At 41.2% G+C, this 20,547-nt stretch overlaps 1 protein-coding gene across 3 annotated transcripts in view; it reads right to left on the bottom strand.

The window, feature by feature from the left end:
• LOC137434249 (protein CBFA2T1) overlaps window positions 1-20,547 on the bottom strand; it is a 164,078-nt gene that overhangs the window by 24,490 nt on the left and 119,041 nt on the right. For all 3 annotated transcript variants that reach the window (XM_068127069.2, XM_068127070.2, XM_068127071.2), the window contains 3 exons: window positions 13,184-13,321; window positions 12,567-12,844; window positions 2,217-2,306 (listed from right to left, as the gene is read on the bottom strand). In XM_068127069.2, the coding sequence (XP_067983170.1) occupies window positions 2,217-2,306; window positions 12,567-12,844; window positions 13,184-13,321 (506 nt within the window). The remainder of the gene's footprint in view (window positions 1-2,216; window positions 2,307-12,566; window positions 12,845-13,183; window positions 13,322-20,547) is intronic.

Raw genomic sequence — 20,547 nt, 5'->3', positions numbered from 1 at the left:
ATCCATGAAGTAACGTTTCCTCACAGAACTGAGCAACGATCTACTGTACTCTAGGTACCCCATAAGTGTTGGGTTAATAACATGACCCTTCCTGGCGCTACCGTGGCGTTTTTCGTAGTGAACTTTTGAAACTCGCCCCTTCTCTTTAAAACGAAACTGAAAGGGCGGAAGCCCAGGGGTGTGCTCCTTTACCAAGCAGCTAGCTAGCGCTTGCCAAGCCTTAACGGTTTTGAATGGAGTGCTTGCTCAAATGCTTAAACCACTTGGCGATCTCCCCACAAGAAACTTGGTAAATGAACACACACCCAATGTTCTTGAGACCCGACCATAGATCGACTGTACCCTATATACCCCAAAGAGGAATGACCCTTCCTGCTGCTTCCATAGTGAGCGGGTGTACTCGTGTATGATAAATACGCAAGCTCTTCCTTTAGCTTTAATTCCGACTCCTTCTTTAAAGGCGCAAATTATTCCTGCCTTCTTATGGGGGCAGCCAGGGAAAGTTTTGGCCAAAGCCTTTCATGAACCAGGTGGCTTGACCGGTTGTAATTTAGCCAGTCACACGTGTGTGAGAACTCGCCAACTCTTCCTGAAATCCCTTCCCCTCTGCTCTTCGCCTTCCCCCGAGACTCCAAACAATATGTATATTAAAACGTTAAAAGCAGCAAGGAGGAAGGGCCTGTGTATTTATGATGCACGGAGAAAGCACAACTACAATGAGCACATGATACGAGCAAACAAAAGTGTACAACAATCGATGGCAACAGAGAAAAATCGGGAACTGTTTGCTTGTTCTCCACCAAATCCACATTGTCTGCAAAACTCTATTTGTCTTAGCATTTGGATCAATCTGCACCGACTTCCCGACAGATGAAAATATATGTGAGGACGAAAAGCTTCCCACCAAAACGGTCATCCATATTCCGAATACATCCAATATAACGGAGACTTCAGGAAAAAGGTGTCTGCTGGTTATGGCTTGAAAATGAACCTGCGAAGGATTATTCAATACAATCACTTAGGTCTAAAATTTAAGACTACCTATGATAGGTTGAGTGTGAAGTTTACCTTTACATGCACATCCCCACATTGTGCAGTGGAAATTAGCTAAGAAATAGTAAACGGACGATTCGAAATAGCAAAGGATCAGCAATTCAAAGCGGCGTGAGCCCCACGGCACCATTACTCTAGAAACTTTATTCACACCTGAAAGGAAAAAGAAACACGTTAACATGTGATGTGTTTAAAACCTACAATTTCAGCATCGCAGATGTGCGATTCGATAGTCCCTGGGTCTTCTTGTCCCAAAGCTTATGTCCTAATTCTTTAAATTTATGCTTCAATTTGTGTTTAATGCAGATGTCAATATGATGATGGGTGGGGTTCGGCCTCCGAATTTGATGATTTGCCATTGTCCATGGTCTTGGCCAGTCTCAGTCTCTCTCTCACAGTTGGTCTGTGTGTGTCTGTCTCTCTCTCTCTCTCACAGTTGGTCTGTGTGTGTCTGTCTCTCTCTGTGTGTGTCTGTCTCTCTCTGTGTGTGTCTGTCTCTCTCTGTGTGTGTCTGTCTCTCTCTGTGTGTGTCTGTCTCTCTCTGTGTGTGTCTGTCTCTCTCTGTGTGTGTCTGTCTCTCTCTGTGTGTGTCTGTCTCTCTCTGTGTGTGTGTGTCTCTCTCTGTGTGTGTCTGTCTCTCTCTGTGTGTGTCTGTGTGTCTCTGTCTCTGTCTGTCTGTCTGTCTGTCTGTCTGTCTGTCTGTCTGTCTCTCTCTCTCTCTCTCTCTCTCTCTCTCTCTCTCTCTCTCTCTCTCTGTCTCTCTCTCTCTCTCTCTCTCTCTCTCTCTCTCTCTCTCTCTCTCTCTCTCTCTCTCTCTCTCTCTCTCTCTCTCTCATGGTGAGCAGCCATGGGAATCAGATTCCCACCAGCCAATGGAGAAGAGGTCTTCATTCTTCAGCGGCAATCCGATTTCCACAGCACGTATAACCTCCTGACCAAACACTCTTCGCTCACCAGTGGGTTACACATCACTGGTCTTGTGATAAATGGATATTTGCCTTTAATTCCTAACACATAATTTTTCCTCTCCTCCATAAGCCATGACCTTGTATTTGAAAAGAAAAAGGAAAAAGTACATGTTTTTATAACACCAACATCCAAATCCCAAATGGAAAGCAATAACACATTACACATCAAAGAGTGTACATTCCAAAATATCTCACCTTGAGGAACGGGATAACAAAAGGGCGCAGAGGAAAGTTTGTCGCCTCTTGCAGCTTGGAATGAAAATCCTCAATAGATATCGTTGAGTTCTGAAAAGAAAAATAAAGAATTACGGAACAAAGTCAATTTTGTGACAGGGTGAAATGCCGTCTAAAGTTCGTCTTATCCATGTCATCGCCTCGAAGAGGTAAAGTTGACAAAAGCGGATTTCTGGCATTTATCAACACCGTGGTACAATGAGGTAACGTGGGGTCGGCCCATGACGAGCAGAATGCACTCATCAATTACAAGGTAAACATACTACACGAATCCATTCATTAAAAGCACAAATTTCTCCTACACAATGCTCAAGAGGACACAATGTGCTATTTATTGTATTCACAAAATCAAAACTACCTTCAGCAAGTGCTGGCGACAGCTGGATTTTGGGGAGAGAAGATCATGTTCGACAGGTTCGAGATACAAACGAGTCTTGTGAAATTAGTAGCGTCTGTCTATTTTAAACACTTTCAGCTCATTTTATTGGAATATAAAGAATTTTGATGCATACTGGTGCTGCACAAGTTACGGTGAAACACTGCAGAGCTTTTTAAAACCGATTAATCAAAAGAAGGAAAAGCGGTCTTTATTTCCATCTAATGCCGCGAGAGCATGTGTTGTAGAATTGTGGATTTCGACAAATGTTTCCATTACTGATTATTTATTTTTAAATGCCATCCTATTTTCTTCTTTCTCCTGATGTTTAAATGCAAATAGGAGATAAGGAATCAAAGTAAGTTGGGAAAAAGTGACAGGAAGATCCTGGGGTTGTATCTGACAAAAGCTCGTCCCCAATATCAGAGGTAAAAGTGTGTAAGACAATGAATGGTAGCCAGCGAAGCCGGTGTTGTGAATGAACGCGTACGTATTATGTTGAAAAGCCAGATTTTGCTGGATCCCTTGAGAATTTCGAAGCTTTGACGCACCAAATCGCTCAATGGAGGCCGCCATCTTGCGGATGCGGAAGTATGCATAACAAATTGAAAAAAGTTCAATAAGAGTTTGTTTCACCCGTATTTTTTGGATTCACGATCTTATGCACCTCTAATTTGTAATTAAAATACTTTAAGACCAACCTCGGCCCGCACGGTCCTGGTTATCTTCAACGAAAATCGTCACCAAACACCGGAACCAATGAGATTCGAGCATTTGAAAACATATTTGAAAAACCAAATCACTCAATGGAGGCCGCCATCTTGCGGATGCGGAAGTATGCATAAAAAAATTGCGAAAAAGTTCAATAGGGGTTTGTTTCACCCGTCTTTGTTTGATTCACAATCTTATGAACCTCTAATTTATAATTAAAATACTTTAAGACCAACCTCGTTCCCCGGGCCCTGGTCATCTTCAACGAAAATCGTCACCAAACACCGGAACCAATGAGATTCGAGCATTTGAAAAAATATTTCAAAAAAGCTTGTTACCGCGTTTCGGAGGCTGAAAACTGCGTCAAATATTCTAAAATTGACGAATAATTATTTTTTACAAATCTCGCGGCCGTAGGGGATAGTTTTTCACGGACGGAAATATCCGAAGTTGAGACGGAATTCACCGAATTAATCAAGAAGGACATTTTATAAATTTTAATCTCATCCAGAATGCAAATGGTGTCATTTTGAACCTGGTACGGTATCTACTACACCTACCTACTACCAACTACCTAACCTACTGATGCCATAGTGATGAGTAAAATAGTGGCAAGAGGTTTTGGCTTCGCCGACTCATTGCGGCTTTGCAGTCGGGTACTAGTATGACCATTTATGTATGCATCCGAGACGTGAGATTTGCAAAAAAAATAATATATATATATATATATCAGAGAGAATGATGAGGACACTGATGGCTCGTGCGTCACTGCGGAAAATAAGGAAACATGAAAAATTAGGAATGGGTTGCATGTTTGGGTTGAGGTTGTTCGGACTGAAAGAGACCCAATTATTTTTGGAAAAACCAGTGGATGGAAAGAAAGGAACAAATTGTACATCAATAATGTGCATAGTAAGTAAAGTACATCGTATCCCTATGGGTTAAAGGTCAGGGTGAAATGGCGGCTGAAAAGAATAACGCGTTTTTTGTCATCTCTCAATTTTGCCACTGCGGAATCTCAAAGCCCGCTTGGCCTTCTAAGGTAGATAAAGGGTGCGATGGAGGGATGTTATCGGAAAGGATACACAGCTGGTGAAGGTAAAGATGCAGGAGGCAGCATGGTTTAAGGAAAATCCGAGCGGCCATTCCCGGAAGTGATTCATGATCGAAAGAAGAAGAATCTTCGAAAACTCGTTTTTTAAAATTTACATTTGTGTTTGCAGCAATATACCATCAAGTAGCAAATGGCACCTTGGTGAATTTTTCCCTTTAAATTTTTTTGCAGGTGCTGTCATCTTTGGTCCCTGAGGTGAAGAGTCACGTCGAGTGACGTGGCGACGAAAGTCTTATTCGTGCAAGGGAATGAAACATTCAAAACGAACGATCAAGATTTACATCAAACCACCAGTGCAGCCAAACTCTGCTTTGCTCTTCAAGGCACGAATAAAGTATTTACCTTTTCAGACACATTTCTGGGTGACATTGATCACATGCTTTTTTGTATAAATAAAACCAAAAGGTGGAGAAATTACCATCAAAGCATTTCCTTGTTTGGCGTCTCTGCACCGCGTTGCCCTTCCAAGCAATCTAAATTCGATGCAGATGTTGATCTAAAACGTCCCCAAATAGGCCGGTTTCATTGCGGTGCTGATTTACAAATCATGGACAAGGTTCCCGTTACGTCTCCGTGGAGTCTGGAGGGCTGCGCGCTTGCACAATGTCTGAATCGCATGGACGTCTTTAATCAAACGCAGGCCGCAAGTTCTCACTGTGGGGTTGTGGCAGGGCCCAGGAGGCAAACACGATGCAAACAAACATCACACAAAGTCCCGTCTAGTACAGAAAGGGCTGGGACGGTATGAACGCGGTGGTACTGGAAAGTGGTACAACGCATTGCCTTCATTGGGGTTGTGGAGATGGTCACTTCAACCGGTGCGAATGATCACGGCGGATGGCCCAATTGTAGCATGGAATAGGTCGTGGACGAGGAAGAAACCAGTGTACAGAGAACTGCGTGTTTCAATCATACAGAGAGTGTCGTTTTGCTCTCTGTATCAAAATATTACTCAAGTACTATTAAGGAAATGCCGGCTGTTCTATTAGGCCCTCTCTTGAAACCAATCTCCCTATGACATGTTGCATCGGTCACGGCCAGCATGCATAGTTCATCTTAGATAGTTTCTTTTGACTTCCAAATTACAACAAGATAGGCAGTTTTTGTTTTTAAGCGGTGAAACCACTTCAATATTTGGGTACGTCCGTGTGTCCGTCATAAATGAGGAAGAACCTTTCTAACCCACCGTGTTTCATTCTAAAGGGTTTAAAAGGTAATTTGGAAGGGTTCTAAAGGGTAATTTTAAAGGATTCTAGAGGATAATTCTAAAGGGTTCTAAAGGGTAATTCTAAAGGGTTCTAAAGGGTAATTCTAAAGGGTTCTAAAGGGTAATTGTATGGGTTCTAAAAGGTACTTCTACAGGGTTATAAAGAGTATTTCTAAAGGATTCTAAAGGGTAATTCTAAAGGGTTCTAAAGGGTAATTGTATGGGTTCTAAAAGGTACTTCTACAGGGTTATAAAGAGTATTTCTAAAGGATTCTAAAGGGTAATTTTAATGGGATGTAAAGAGTAATTCTAAAGGTTTCTAAATGGTAATTCTAAAGGTTTCTAAATGGTAATTCTAAAGGGTTCTAAAGGGTAATTGTATGGGTTCTAAAAGGTACTTCTACAGGGTTATAAAGAGTATTTCTAAAGGATTCTAAAGGGTAATTTTAATGGGATGTAAAGAGTAATTCTAAAGGTTTCTAAAGGGTAATTCTAAAGGTTTCTAAATGGTAATTCTAAAGGGTTCTAAAGGGTAATTGTATGGGTTCTAAAAGGTACTTCTACAGGGTTATAAAGAGTATTTCTAAAGGATTCTAAAGGGTAATTCTAAAGGGTTCTAAAGGGTAATTGTATGGGTTCTAAAAGGTACTTCTACAGGGTTATAAAGAGTATTTCTAAAGGATTCTAAAGGGTAATTTTAATGGGATGTAAAGAGTAATTCTAAAGGTTTCTAAATGGTAATTCTAAAGGTTTCTAAATGGTAATTCTAAAGGGTTCTAAAGGGTAATTGTATGGGTTCTAAAAGGTACTTCTACAGGGTTATAAAGAGTATTTCTAAAGGATTCTAAAGGGTAATTTTAATGGGATGTAAAGAGTAATTCTAAAGGTTTCTAAAGGGTAATTCTAAAGGTTTCTAAATGGTAATTCTAAAGGGTTCTAAAGGGTAATTGTATGGGTTCTAAAAGGTACTTCTACAGGGTTATAAAGAGTATTTCTAAAGGATTCTAAAGGGTAATTCTAAAGGGTTCCAAAGGGTAATTGTATGGGTTCTAAAAGGTACTTCTACAGGGTTATAAAGAGTATTTCTAAAGGATTCTAAAGGGTAATTTTAATGGGATGTAAAGAGTAATTCTAAAGGTTTCTAAATGGTAATTCTAAAGGGTTCTAAAGGGTAATTCTAAAGGGTTCTAAAGGGTAATTCTATGGGTTCTAAAAGGTCCTTCTACAGGGTTAAAAAGAGTAATTCTAAAGGTTTCTAAATGGTAATTTTAAAGGATTCTAACGGATAGTTCTAAAGGGTTCTAAAGGGTAATTGTAAAGGGTTCTAAAGGGTAATTGTAAAGGATTGTCAAGGGTTCTAAAGGGTAATTGTAAAGGGTTCTAAAGGGTAATTGTAAAAGGGTTATAAATGGTAATTGTAATGGGTTCCAAAGGGTAATTGTAAAGGGTTATAAATGGTAATTGTAAAGGGTTCAAAAGGGTAATTGGAAAGGGTTCTAAAGGGTAATTGTAAAGGATTGTCAAGGGTTCTAAAGGGTAATTGTAAAGGGTTCTAAAGGGTAATTGTAAAAGGGTTATAAATGGTAATTGTAATGGGTTCCAAAGGGTAATTGTAAAGGGTTATAAATGGTAATTGTAAAGGGTTCAAAAGGGTAATTGTAAAGGGTTCCAAAGGGTAATTGTAAAGGGTTCTAAAGGGTAATTGTAAAGGGTTCTAACGGATAGTTCTAAAGGGTTCTTGTAAAGGGTTCTAAAGGGTAATTGTAAAGGGTTCTAAAGGGTTCTAAAGGGTAATTGTAAAGGGTTCTAACGGATAGTTCTAAAGGGTTCTAAAGGGTAATTGTAAAGGGTTCTAAAGGGTAATTGTAAAGGTTTCTAAATGGTAATTTTAAAGGATTCTAACAGATAGTTCTAAAGGGTTCTAAAGGGTAATTGTAAAGGGTTGTAAAGGGTTCTAAAGGGTAATTGTAAAGGGTTCTAAAGGGTAATTGTAAAGGGTTTTAAAGGGTAATTGGAAAGGGTTCTAAAGGGTAATTCTAAAGGGTTCTAAAGGATAATTGTAAAGGGTTCTAAAGGGTAATTATATGGGTTCTAAAAGGTACTTCTACAGGGTTAAAAAGAGTAATTCTAAAGGTTTCTAAATGGTAATTTTAAAGGATTCTAACAGATAGTTCTAAAGGGTTCTAAAGGGTAATTGTAAAGGGTAATTGTAAAGGGTTCTAAAGGGTAATTGTAAAGGGTTCTAAAGGGTAATTGTAAAGGGTTCTAAAGGGTAATTCTAAAGGGTAATTGTAAAGGGTTCCAAAGGGTAATTGTAAAGGGTTCTAAAGGGTAATTGTAAAGGGTTCTAATGGATAGTTCTAAAGGGTTCTAAAGGGTAATTGGAAAGGGTTATAAAGGGTAATTGTAAAGGGTTCTAAAGGGTAATTGTAAAGGGTTCTAATGGGTAATTGTAAAGGGTTCTAAAGGGCAATTCTATGGGTTCTAAAGGGTAATTCTACAGAGTTAAAAAGAGTAATTCTAAGGGAATCCTAAAGGTAATTGTTAAGGGTTCTAAAAGGTAATTCTAATGGGTTTCATTTGTTTCTAGGCTTTGCCTATTTCATATTTAAAATGCCAAACTGAACTGTTTCCTTCGGACACACACACACATATATATATATATATATATATATATCTTTTTTTTTTTTTTTTTTTTTTTACTGTCTTCCGGCTGTTGCTCCATCTGCATGCTTGCTTCAATTACAATTTTCGGACACAGTGCTTCACCACATTTGTTTTATCCAGCCAGCATGGATGACAGTTGACCTCAAATTGCAAAGGATTGGCTCAAATTGACATTTTGGCAGCTTTGAAAGCACTTCCTGTTGTGAAGCATTTCTGTGGTCAATTCACAACTATCTGCTTCATTCCCAGGAGTAGTACAGCTGGAGTTTATCTTCGCATGGGATGTTCAGCTCTGATCATTGTGATTCAGCTCTTCACAGAAGACATGGATTGGTGCGAACGCGATCGGTGGGAGATTCCAACTTTGGAAATCAGATATAACAGAGTACCACAAAAAGGACATTTTCTTGCTGTGGATAGAGTCATGATGGAGTTGTGAATGTGTGTGCGCAGTAAGAGCAACTTTTCCTGTTTAAGAAATGAATTTTTTATGGTGTTTGTTGATATTAAATGTGGCATGAAGAAGAATTCCCCAAGGTAGTGTTCTGGGCCCTGTGCTTTTTGTTGTCTTCATCAATGATCTCTCTGACTCTCTTGAAAATCCTCTCTATCTCTTTGCTGACGACTCTACTCTCTGTCACTCCATTCCTCATCCCTCAGATCGGCAGTCTGCAGCCTCCTCACTCTCTGCAGACCTGGACAAAATCACAGACTGGGCAAACAAATGGAACATGTCTTTCAATCCTGATAAATCTCACACTCTTACGATGTCTCTCCGAAAGGACCGACTGGACAACCCTCCCATCCACTTTCTGAATAATCCTCTCCAAGAAGTTCTGTCACTCAAGCTTTTGGGTCTCACTATTTGCCATGATCTTTCCTGGGAAAACCACATTTCAAATCTGGCCTCCAAAGCCAGATTCAAAGCCTCCAAAAGAGCCTCCAAAGCCTCCAAAGCCAGTCGCAGACTGGGCATCCTCCGTCGTGCGAAGTCCTTCCTTGGCACACCTGAGCTCCTCACCACATACAAGGCTTTCATCCGCAGCTCTATGGAATACTGCTCTCCCCTCTGGTCTGGTGCTCCTGCCTCACACCTAGCTCGTCTTCACGCTGTTGAAACCAAAGCGTTCAGAATCATTGGAATCTCCCGCGATGAAGCTAACTCCAAGGGCCTTTCACTCACTCACCGCAGGCAGGTTGGTGGTCTTTCCGTCTTCTACCGACTCCTCTCTGGCCTTGCCCCCCCCAGCTCTCTCTGGGCTCTGTCCCCCAAATATTCCTACAGGTCGCACAAGATCTGCCTGCGACCCTCTTATGGTTAAACTGCCAAAATCAAGACTTTCTGCTCACCTTCACTCCTTCATTCCTCTTTTCTCCTGCCTCTGGAACAAACTCCCTCACTCTCTTCAATCCCACTCCACCCTCCAGGTCTTTAAAACAGCTGTTCACCACCATCTCTTATCCTCCCCCATCCAAAACCTTGATATTTTCTACCCCCGCTAATTTCGGTCCCCTTGTGTTTTATACCTCCCCCCCCCCCCCCCTTCCCATGCCTCCTCCCCCCAAGCCCTCTCCTTCCCACACTTCTCCCTGCTCTCAAATGTTGTGGTTGTGTGCTTCCCCTTCTCTCCCCATCTTGTCTTCCGCTCCCTCTTTTTGTATATTTTGTTTGTCTGGTTGATTTGTTTGTGAAATAAATGTTAGCTCTTCCACGAGCCTCGATTCAGTATACAAAAGAAAAAAAAAAAAAATTGACGGTAGAAATGTACACATCCATGGTTCTTTCATGGTAACATCTGGAATCAATTAATAATTTCTGAAAGAGCCGCTTGACGTACACAAATGTTTCAAGACTTGATGGCGTTGACGTCACCAGAAAGCTCTGGAACTCTCTCAAAGGGTCGCTTACGATGAGTATTTAAGAGAGACGACCGAGCAACAGGGGACATAAAAGCAGACAGGAATGCCACAAAGGTAGGGAGGGAGTCCGCAATAAATCATAGTGATTTCAGACAGTAATATATTGATATATTTAAAATCGTCAGACCGTGATATCGTAGTGATTTCTGACCACACTGCATTTTCAAACCGTGATATGTTGTGATTCCCCGAGGTATGGATGTGATTCCTTGAGATAGTGTAGGTGTTCTCCTTCTAGGTGACGAAGCAGCATCTTTGCAGTCTACCTGCATGGGGCCAGCCAATAAAAAAAGGCTCATGTGCCCGAGTGAATTTTGGGTTTTGCCTGACCGAATGCCTGGTTTTTGAAAGATCCCCAAGCTGCTGACGTTACGCAGCAAACCATCAAAACATCGACATTGACGAGGAAGACTGTCTGCAACTGTATATATCTTTTTGAGATGATACTTTTTCGAGGTCTAAAGAAGACATCTCGCGCATAAAGCCGTTTTATTAATCGGGCCACAGGTATTTGATTGATTTATGTAATTAAGTCATGTTGAAAGTTTTGATATGTCATTATATTGTTTTGACTTACCAAAACAATATTCTTAGTACAGTGATTTATGGCTTCGTGGAAGTGTATTTATCAAGCATACAGTGGGGGTTTGGTTCCTGTCCCGAGTCAGAACATGTGCGACAGTGGAAATCACACCTGTGTCCTAACATGGACCAAATTCGATGAACCAAAGGCTTTTGGTGGAGTTTGTACCTATAATACATGCAGAACGAAGATCTATTTCCACTCGTCCTCCTACTTGATTGGCTCCGTACCAAACACGGCATTTAATGGTTTAGTAGGCCAAAATCGAGGCACAAGGACTCGTCTGAGACATTTTCACTTTGTGCTTTGAAAGAAAACAAGCACACCATGATGTCTTGGTTGATTGGGAAGAAACGTATTGTCGGTCGGGAGTGCCTTGGGGTATGTGACTTGCATCTGAGCTATCTAGCTTGGCCTTGAATAGTGACCCAGCTATGAACATGTTCCAGCTATGAAAAGCATAACAAATGTTCTGGTCCTCTTGGACGCTCTTTGACACCAGAGGATACTGTTTTTGCTTTTTCTGCCAATTTTTTTTTTTTTTTTTTTCCAAAATTTTTGGTCAAATTTTTTTTTTTTTACAAATTTTGCAGCTTCTGCCAAATAAACAAATTGACCAGGTGGTTCACATATTCCCTGTGAACAGCCTTCTTCATATATAAGGGCAACACAGAAAAAAAAACTAGAAGGGCACTCGGTAGAGCGCATACCTACGCCAGGCAGAACAGTTTACGTTTTGTATTCCACCGATAGGTCGGATCTGGATCCGGACCTGAACAAAAATCTAATCGGCCTATTCTTGTCACCTAACCAACTCGTCCGCCCAGTTTTGTCATATCTCGTCCACAACCTTTTGAAATATCATGCTGTATATCGTTTTTGGCTCTGTCTCTCAAAAGGTGAAGAATCACTTACAAATTAAATAACTTGCGTATCCGGATCTGAATTCAGATCTTCACAAAAATCTAATTGATTCGTCCTTGTCACACCTAACCTGTTCACCAAATTTCGTCCAAATCCGTCCACAACATTTTGAGATATTCTGCTCAACAGACAAACAGACAGACAGATATAGGTGAAAACATAACCACCGTTCACCTTCGGTGGCGGTGGTAATGATCTGTATCAATGTCTGCGCCATCCATTGGATGAACATTAACCCAGGGGACTCATCTGCTAGAACTTGTCGTTGGCATACCTTGAAGATCCCATTCCTAACACAAAGAGTTAGTGAGTTACAAATTTTTACTAACTTCGAACATCAGGCCCGGCCACCTGATTGGTGAAGGACTTTGACCAAAAACGGTCCCTGGCTGGCCCCATAAGAAGGCAACATGTGGGGCCTTTAAGGTTGTGCTAGTAGTTGTAGTTGTCGTAATCTTAACAAAAAATACAAATCAGAATATGAACTTCTCTATTTAAATGTTTCGTCAACTTTAACATTCAGGGAAACTTTAACATCGAAAGTGTATACTTTCATTTCAAAAAATTGGAAGTTTGAATCGATTTTCAGACTGGATTTCAATTTTAGCCATCGAGCGCTTTGCAAATCTCATAAAGCAAGGCGGCCAATTACGAATGACAATTTTCAGGAATTATGATGGAGACATGAACTTGGTGCAATTTATGGAGGCACAGTGGCACACATCCATAATCAGGCATATTCAATCTCTACAATGGATTTCAGCAGCTGAAATCAAGTGTGTTAATGCCGTGGAAAGTTTGATGCTTACCACAAGGCCAAGGACGAGCGTTCGAACTCGCTCTCCAATCTCAGGTGAGATGTCACTCCCAAACTGCTGCAGTGTCGTCAGGAAACGCTTCAGCTTACTCAGCTGTCGTGCACCACACGAGAGTGGCAGTCCTGGTGGAGAGGAATATGCTGAGGAAGAGCACGAAGATGACGACGATGACGAGTTGGATGATGTGGGCCCACTACCAAAGCCATTTGGTGGGGAGGCTGTTCCGGCTCCGTTTAGGCCAGGAGGAGAGTGGCTTGTACCATTCATCACTGGACAAAAACAGAAGAGGGATGTACATGTACGTACTAATGTTCGATATGATGAATACTCAAATATTCTCAAGTGCTGGTTCTCTAACACCGCAACAGCAAAATAAAATGGGTTGCTATGGCAAATAGAAAAATGAATTAAAGAAACACTAATCCTCCTCTGGAATTTTTAGTGCTTGATTTTTCAAAATCTTAAGAAAAAAAAAACAACTGAAAAATAATCTACATATTACGTACGCAAATTGTGAATACTATGACCATCACATCTCTCTCCTGGGTATGATGCATTGTGTAGTTGGCCAACTTGCAAATTTCTAGACCAGATACGACGGGGCTCACCTGGACCTGGCATGTAGGAAGGTGTGCGACCAATCTTTTGAGTGACAGGTGGGGCCATACCCGGTGGAGTCAACTGGCTGCCAGATTTCATTTCAATTGGGGAATCTGGCATCGCAAAGCGAACCTTTTCCAGGCCCCCTGCGAAACAGTCAGACATTAAGAAATACAGGTTAGTGTGGCTATTAACCAAGAAAATACCAGGTGCATCTCTATGGTCATGCTACATTTCATTTCGAGCATTCGTGTATATTATAGGTCAAAAAACAATGGGAGATGCAAGAAGCAATGGCGGCACATTTTGTGGAAGAAGAAGACTTTTGGGGGCACATTTTGTGGAAGAAGAAGACTTTTTGGGGCACATTTTGTGGAAGAAGAAGACTTTTAAAGCAAAAGGGCAGAGCTCGACAAAGCGGCGAACTAAGAAAAGACTAAGCAGAGCAAACTAAGAAACAGGAGCAGGCCATGTGACTCATATGTGAACATACAGCTAGAAAATGAGCTATCTTGCCATCGCTCAGCCGATAACACCGACTTGACCACCTTCCACGAAGGTCTCTAGTCCAAGTACTAACTGGGCTCGACTATGTTTAGTTTCCAAAATTGAACGGGACTGGGCACATTCAAGCCCACAAGTCATTGGCCAAAATGATTTGATAAGCCGAAAATTTGAAGGAAATAAGCGACTACGTACGGGCAACTAAGAAGGTGAGGGGAAGAAAGAGAAGAGGGTGGTGAGGGTGTGAGGGGTGGAGGGAGAAACTAGGGGGCGGGTGAAGGGGGCAGAGGGGGACTGCGATGCTTTGATACCTGTAACCACCCTCTACTTTTGATAGTACCCAACAGGTAAATAAATTATAACTTGCATGTGTTCTCTACCTTTCATATAATTATCTTCATTTTTTTCAATAAGGTTCATGCAATATCACTTATAAATATAAAGAAGAAGAAGAAGAAGAAGGCCGCTCCTTTTTGCATCTTCAGATGCATAGGGCTGCCAATGGAGTTTATAGGCTGTTGGGCACAATCCCAGTCAGCTGGTACTCATTTTGCCGACCTCAGAGGGATAACAGTCTGAGTCAACCAACCCACCTGGTGTTAATTGAACAGCTTGACAGGGGCTTGAACTCAGGATCCTGAGATCTCAAGCAAACCACCTTAACTGGTAGGCCAACACCAGGCTTCAAATATAAAGACCACTGACCTAACTTTAATTTGTAACTGAGGACAACCTCCCCCCCCCCCCCCCCCCTAGGGGATTGTTCACGTGCACAAAAATAGGCATGGATGGTAGAAATTCCTTGGGGTGGGCAGGGTAGGGGTTAAGGGAGTTAGTGGGATGGCATAATGTATTTTAACATCCATTATTTCTGCCCAACCCTTATGTGGTATCTTTGGTAAGCAGAATTGCAAACCAACCAATTAACAGGAGGGGAAAATAAATAAATAAAACCTGTCTGTACCTTTTGTTTTTAAATAGGATCTTTGGCTCGTGAACGATCTTGTACATGTATTACATTCAGGACACCAGTATATTGTCTACGAATATATTATATTTGTATCTACGAATATATTAGTAGACATCAATGCACTTAGACACAAATTACAAGGACACCAGTAGATAATGGAAAAATTTAAACAGTCCGCATGATGCGAATCTGGATCCAGGTATCATTAGATGGGAACGCCAAATGGAGAACTTGGTCTAACTTCTGCTTTCTTTTGTAAGAAAATGAATAACATGAACGTCACTTCCTTGTGTAATAAAATGCTTTCTCCTAATTTATTTTCTGCCAACATTTTGTGTTTATTCCTGTTTAGAGACGAGACGTTTTACGTAACAAAGGTTCAATATCAGATGTTAGTCTCTTCGACCGAGCAGGCCCACCGATGGGCAGCGATTTTCCTCCAGCACCTGCTTCTAGCTATTTGTTTGTAAAAACAACAACAAAACACGTATTGCATAAGTGCCTAGAGTATCTAGTAGTGTCTAGTGCCTAGAGCGCACTCACAAACAAGCAAACACCTTTATCATACTTCACCAAGTTGAGAAATATGTAGTTGAGAAAACAGTGCTGCTCACGTCCTATAAGCGAATATATAACCACCTTTAGAGGCCATTTTTCCCCGCAAAGCGGGGGTTGGCCTTTTTCGGGAACCGTGGTTGTTGTTGTTTTTCGGTCCCCTATTTGAAGCAATGTTTTACGGCCAGATGCCCTTCCTGACGCCAACCCTTTTTGCCGCCTTTAACGACAAACAGGGAATTACCAGTGAACTGGTACTCAATTAGCCGACCTCGGAAGGATGACAGGCTGAGTCAACCCCCCTGGCGTTAATTCAGCGATCGACCGGGATTCGAACCCCGGATCCTTGGTATCCTAAGCCGGCACCCTAGCCGCTAGCCCAACACCAGGGATTGATTGACACCTATAAGCGAATAAGAGACCAAAAACAAATAAAGGTAAAATATCTTTAAAAATACAGAGGAAAATAAAAGATTAAATATTGCGAGGAAACATGGGGACAAAGTGGTGCAGGAGGATTGACATAATAGCCAATGAAAAATTTAAAGCTTATATTTCATGGAGTTTGCATAATAATAATAATAATACACTAGAAAACGGACTTTCCAGGGTTAGGAGGAGGCACTCAGATCTGGCAAGAGATTTAAGTGACTCTGCAGTTGCAACCACGAAACCACTTGTGGTATCACCACTTAGTGCTGTTGGCAGAGACTGCGATAACCAAGGACGAGTGCTGGGACTCATCAACAGTCTTAAAGTTGTATATAATAATGTGGGATATTTGACATCCACAAGAGACGAGGCCCAACACCCTTCCAAAGCACGATCCAGCAGATAACGTGCGAAGTACTAGGATGATAGTTGATCGTCGAATCCCATTTACTCATCAAGCTCGTCAAGGTAGATCAATCAAAAATGCACTTTCTGGGGCCTTGCGCACTATACGCATATTTTGAATATGGAGATGTCATGTCAAGGCTTGCAGAAAGCATAGGTGGGATAGCTTAACAAAAAACAAATGCATCCAATCATATATTTCCAGGGTTTGGCAGGAAAGCTCAGACTCCATGAAGGTACTCGTACTATCTCGCTGGGGTTCGAATTTTCACCCTGCTAGAAACTCCCATCCTGGTGTTTTGCATGCAGGGCGAGGCATCAATGTGTGTGCCGTCTGTCAGGTGGAGGTTATGACCGTTAAATATCCAACTACCAGGAGTAGGCGAGATATCGCCAAGACCATGAACTAATCCCAAAATCCTGCCACTTGCAGTCGAAAGTCAGGTAGGCCAGCTGCTTTGTGAAACACTTGGTCCAAAACTTTCACTGGGTGACCCCACAATAAGGTAGGTTAATAAGTAGTAGTAGTAATAATAGTAGTAGTAGTAGTAGTAGTAGTAGTAGACCTCTTTAATTTCTGCAGTGAAGAAAGTATCGCTGATCTTATATTTTAAAAACATAATGAAGCTGCATGTGTAAGAAGCCTTCGACCCCATTGGTTGGAGAGTTGGCTTGACTCCACCCACAAAATTTTTCAGAATTAAAAATCATCCGTCCACCATGTTGGTTTTCTGGTATGCCTCTGTCTTTGGAAGTCTCATATTCACAATTTGAATTATGTGAGCTGTATAACCATATATATGAGCAGTTTTTGCTCCATGTACAGAAGACGGGTTATTTCTTATTTTCGGGATTGATTGAGCCAGCTGTCTGCCAATACACCGCCCAAATAAAGGGATGACCAATTTATACGATAAATTAAGGTTTTTGTACATAATTTCGGTTTTAGTCCGAGTTGCCAAGGCTGAATAGTGTGAAAATACAGAAGGGTCACTCGTCATCATTGACGAATGACTGCTGCAGGCAACAATTGCAGGATCACACAAAACGGTGTAAATTTCCGGCAATGCAATACAGCCAAATGGACGAGTGCTTCCCATTTGTTTGGCGACGTCGGTTCCCAGTGCAGTACGCATTTGGCATGACGATAAATAAATAAGGCTCAATATCAAAGTTTGCAAAGAGTTGGATTGTACCTGCATGATTCTAGAGGTGTGCTCAGTTACCAAGTTTCTTGTGAGCACTCACCAAGTGGCTTACACACTCAAGCAAGAACTCCATTTGAAACGGTTGCTAAGGAATGGCTGGCTTGGCAAGCGCTAGCGAACTGCTTGGTAATTAAACACACTCCCAGTTTTCACACATGGCAAACTATGTGTTGTTACTTCCGGCATTTGCCATCCTCAAAATATACGGTTTGCAGTAGCAGCGGATTCATTCAACAAAACAAAAAAAATGTTGTATAGGCCGACAAGAGAAGTGGTCAGAATGTTTTGTTAAAAAAAAAAATTTTTGACATTAAAAAAACTTTCTGCAATCAAGAATGAGCAGTCTAATCAAAAAATAAAAACAATCATAGCCACCAGATCAGGTAATTCCAACACCTGGGTTACTGCAGTTTCTCCAGATCCTGGTGTCCTCAGGAACAGTATTGCAACTCATAACAAGAAAGAGCAATCAGAGATTGCAGACCCTCGCCAGCATGTGTTTTTAGTGTTTTTTTAAGGCTTTTGTGTAAAAACAAATATGGCGGCCGAACCATGTGACTGATGACCGAAACCATTATTTTTTTCTCCACCAATTTATCCCTAGATGACGCTCAACAAATTTCATCTTGATAGGATGAAGTTTTGTACTTGTCGAATTATAACGTCATAATGGAGGCACCTATGACATCATCATCAACATATTTTATTCCCCATGTAGAGTTCTTTACAATGAGCCATGTCTCAATTTTTGTCTATGCAGAGCTTTCGGAGATATAGAAGTGCAATTTTTTTCGGTTTTTCAAAGATGGCGCCCATACTACGTGACCTATGACGTCACAATTATCATTAAAAAAATTATACAGGTGGAGTTGCACCTATCGTGAAAATTTCCTGTCAATCAGACCAACGGTTGCAGAGAAAATGATATTTATTCTGCGCGGACAAACAGACAAACGGACCCAAATGCAATACCCTCTCCTCTGGCGAGGGTAATAAATAAATAATTAATGATCCAACCTACATTTGGTCCACAGTTTGTTTCAGACAATTTGCACAGAAGCGTGATGAATTTACAGTTTCTGTTTTATCATTTCAATGAAATCCTCCAAGTGTCGGCCTTTTCCCCACATTTTGATGGCCGTACGCATTTCATCAGCAAAATCAAAAGTAAAAAGATCTGGGAATCAGCCTTCTAAGCAATATTGAAACGGCAACGTTGAATTTCGATTGTTTGGAGGAAGAAACTAAGTAAGTAAGAAACGCCAGAAAAATCTATATAGGAATTTATTACTAGATGGAATTTCATCCAGAAAAAAAACAATGTTAGCACGAGTGAGAGAAATACAATAATCCGGGCATTGCACCAAAGGCCGTGCGGATATATAACATTGTTAGCAACAAATTTGGAATAGGATTGAGGGAAATCTTATCATGGAAACTACTTTATTAAATGGAATTACTGTCCCTTGGCACGAAAGCCCAAAACCTGGTTAGAGGAATGATCATGCATGGCACAAAGTGGATAGGAGCAATTTAGGAACCCGCTATGACAACTATTTCATTAATGGCCTCAATTACTCTGTTGGGGTAACTCAGGTCTTCATGAACCAGCTGGCCAGGCTTGATGTTCGGCTGGGGTTCGTTCACTGTGTCGGCCATAACGCCATGACCACTTGTGAAAGGAGCCATGTGACCAGTTCATGCTACTAGACGGGACAGTCAGCTTAATATGCAACCGAGGGACGGCGCACTTTGTGGTGCAACGTCCTGCCTGCAAAGCACCTAAATTTGATCACAATTATGAAAAGAAACAAAGAAACTCTATGAAAAAAAAGAACAAAAAAAAGATATGGATTGTTCGGTTGCGGACTGCGTTGCTTTAAATACTATTTTGTGCTGATGGCATCAAGAGTCAACCATAGAATGTGCAGTGAGCAGGAAGTGCAGCACAGACGAAACAGAGCAGGCCAGGCAGTTGAGCTTTCACTGGCATCTTGAGAGTAGCATGGAAGTTATCCTGAATGTTACGATAAGTTAACAATCCAAAGCCTAATTACTACCACTTTCGGGGGATTTGAACCCACAACCTCTGGGAATGTCTGTCTGGTGTCACCACCACTCACCAACCCCAATATGCCAACATTAATACCTTTCAAATAATCAATTTGCTTTCTTTCTTTTTGTTTTCTTCAACGTTGGTTCACTTACTCATCAGCATAAATGAACAACTTTTTGCATAAATTAATAAATTAACAATTAACAACTTGAGATGGATTTTGATCAAATATTGGTGTTAAAAAAAGAAAGAATAATTAAACAAACGAATCCATTTTGTTTGGAATTATTAAGATTTGTCCCAAAGACTATTCATTAATTGCAACGAGTTTCCAGTCCTGTAAGTTGTTAGTTTGATGGCAAAAAAACGTTTTCATAACGGGTGCACTCTCTCGGATACTTAGCGGAAGCACTCGCGTCTTCATGTGGAAATCAACTACAGAGGAGAAAACCTCAAAGGTAAAGGATGACACTTTCTAACAGTTTTACAAGCCTAGATTTTAATAAAGAAAAATATTATAATAATGACAAAGTCGTGAGCATGTTTGTACATGCATTTAAACAGTCCCCATTATTATCTACGTGTACTATATAAGGTGAAGTGCGGTGTCTGTGCGTTTGTATGTTTAGCTGTCTCCCGTTTCCGGCGGCATCTTCCGGTGCTGCTTTTGAAAAGCTCCGCATGCAGGCAGAGCTTAACATTCAACTAGAACAAATGCATTATACTGACGAAATACATTTTAAATGTATAAATACAACATGGAGTCACAGTTTGTTTATTAACAGCACGACGACCTTAGCTGACATGATAGCCTCGAGGTATGCACACTTAACTCTAAGCTGTCTACCCAGAGTTTGAATCCCAACCCAGCTATTTCACAGACTGGGTGAATCATCAATGTGTGTAGCATCCCTCTGATGGACATCAAGATGGGCGATACATCTACTGACATTAGTTGGTGGATGTTAAAGATCCCCACAGTGTCCAAATTACAAATTACTGCCTGAAGTATTGCTGGGAAGGCAATGGCAAACCACCTAATATAACCCTTGCACAGGAAGCTGTGTTAGCAGCACCGATGCTCTGTATCCTCAACATTAAAAAAGGATAGAGCATGGACATATAGAGAGAGGGGAAGATAGGGGAGGAGAGCGAGAGGGAGAGGAGAGGGGAGAGAGGGGAGGGGAGAGAGGGTAGGGGAAGAAAGGAGAGGAGGTGAGAGAGGAGGGAGAAGGAGAGGGA

This window comes from Myxine glutinosa, chromosome 10, assembly GCF_964187855.1.
Source record: "Myxine glutinosa chromosome 10, kmMyxGlut1.1, whole genome shotgun sequence".
NCBI classification, from domain to species: domain Eukaryota; kingdom Metazoa; phylum Chordata; class Myxini; order Myxiniformes; family Myxinidae; genus Myxine; species Myxine glutinosa.
This window is presented reverse-complemented; position numbering and strand designations above follow the sequence as displayed.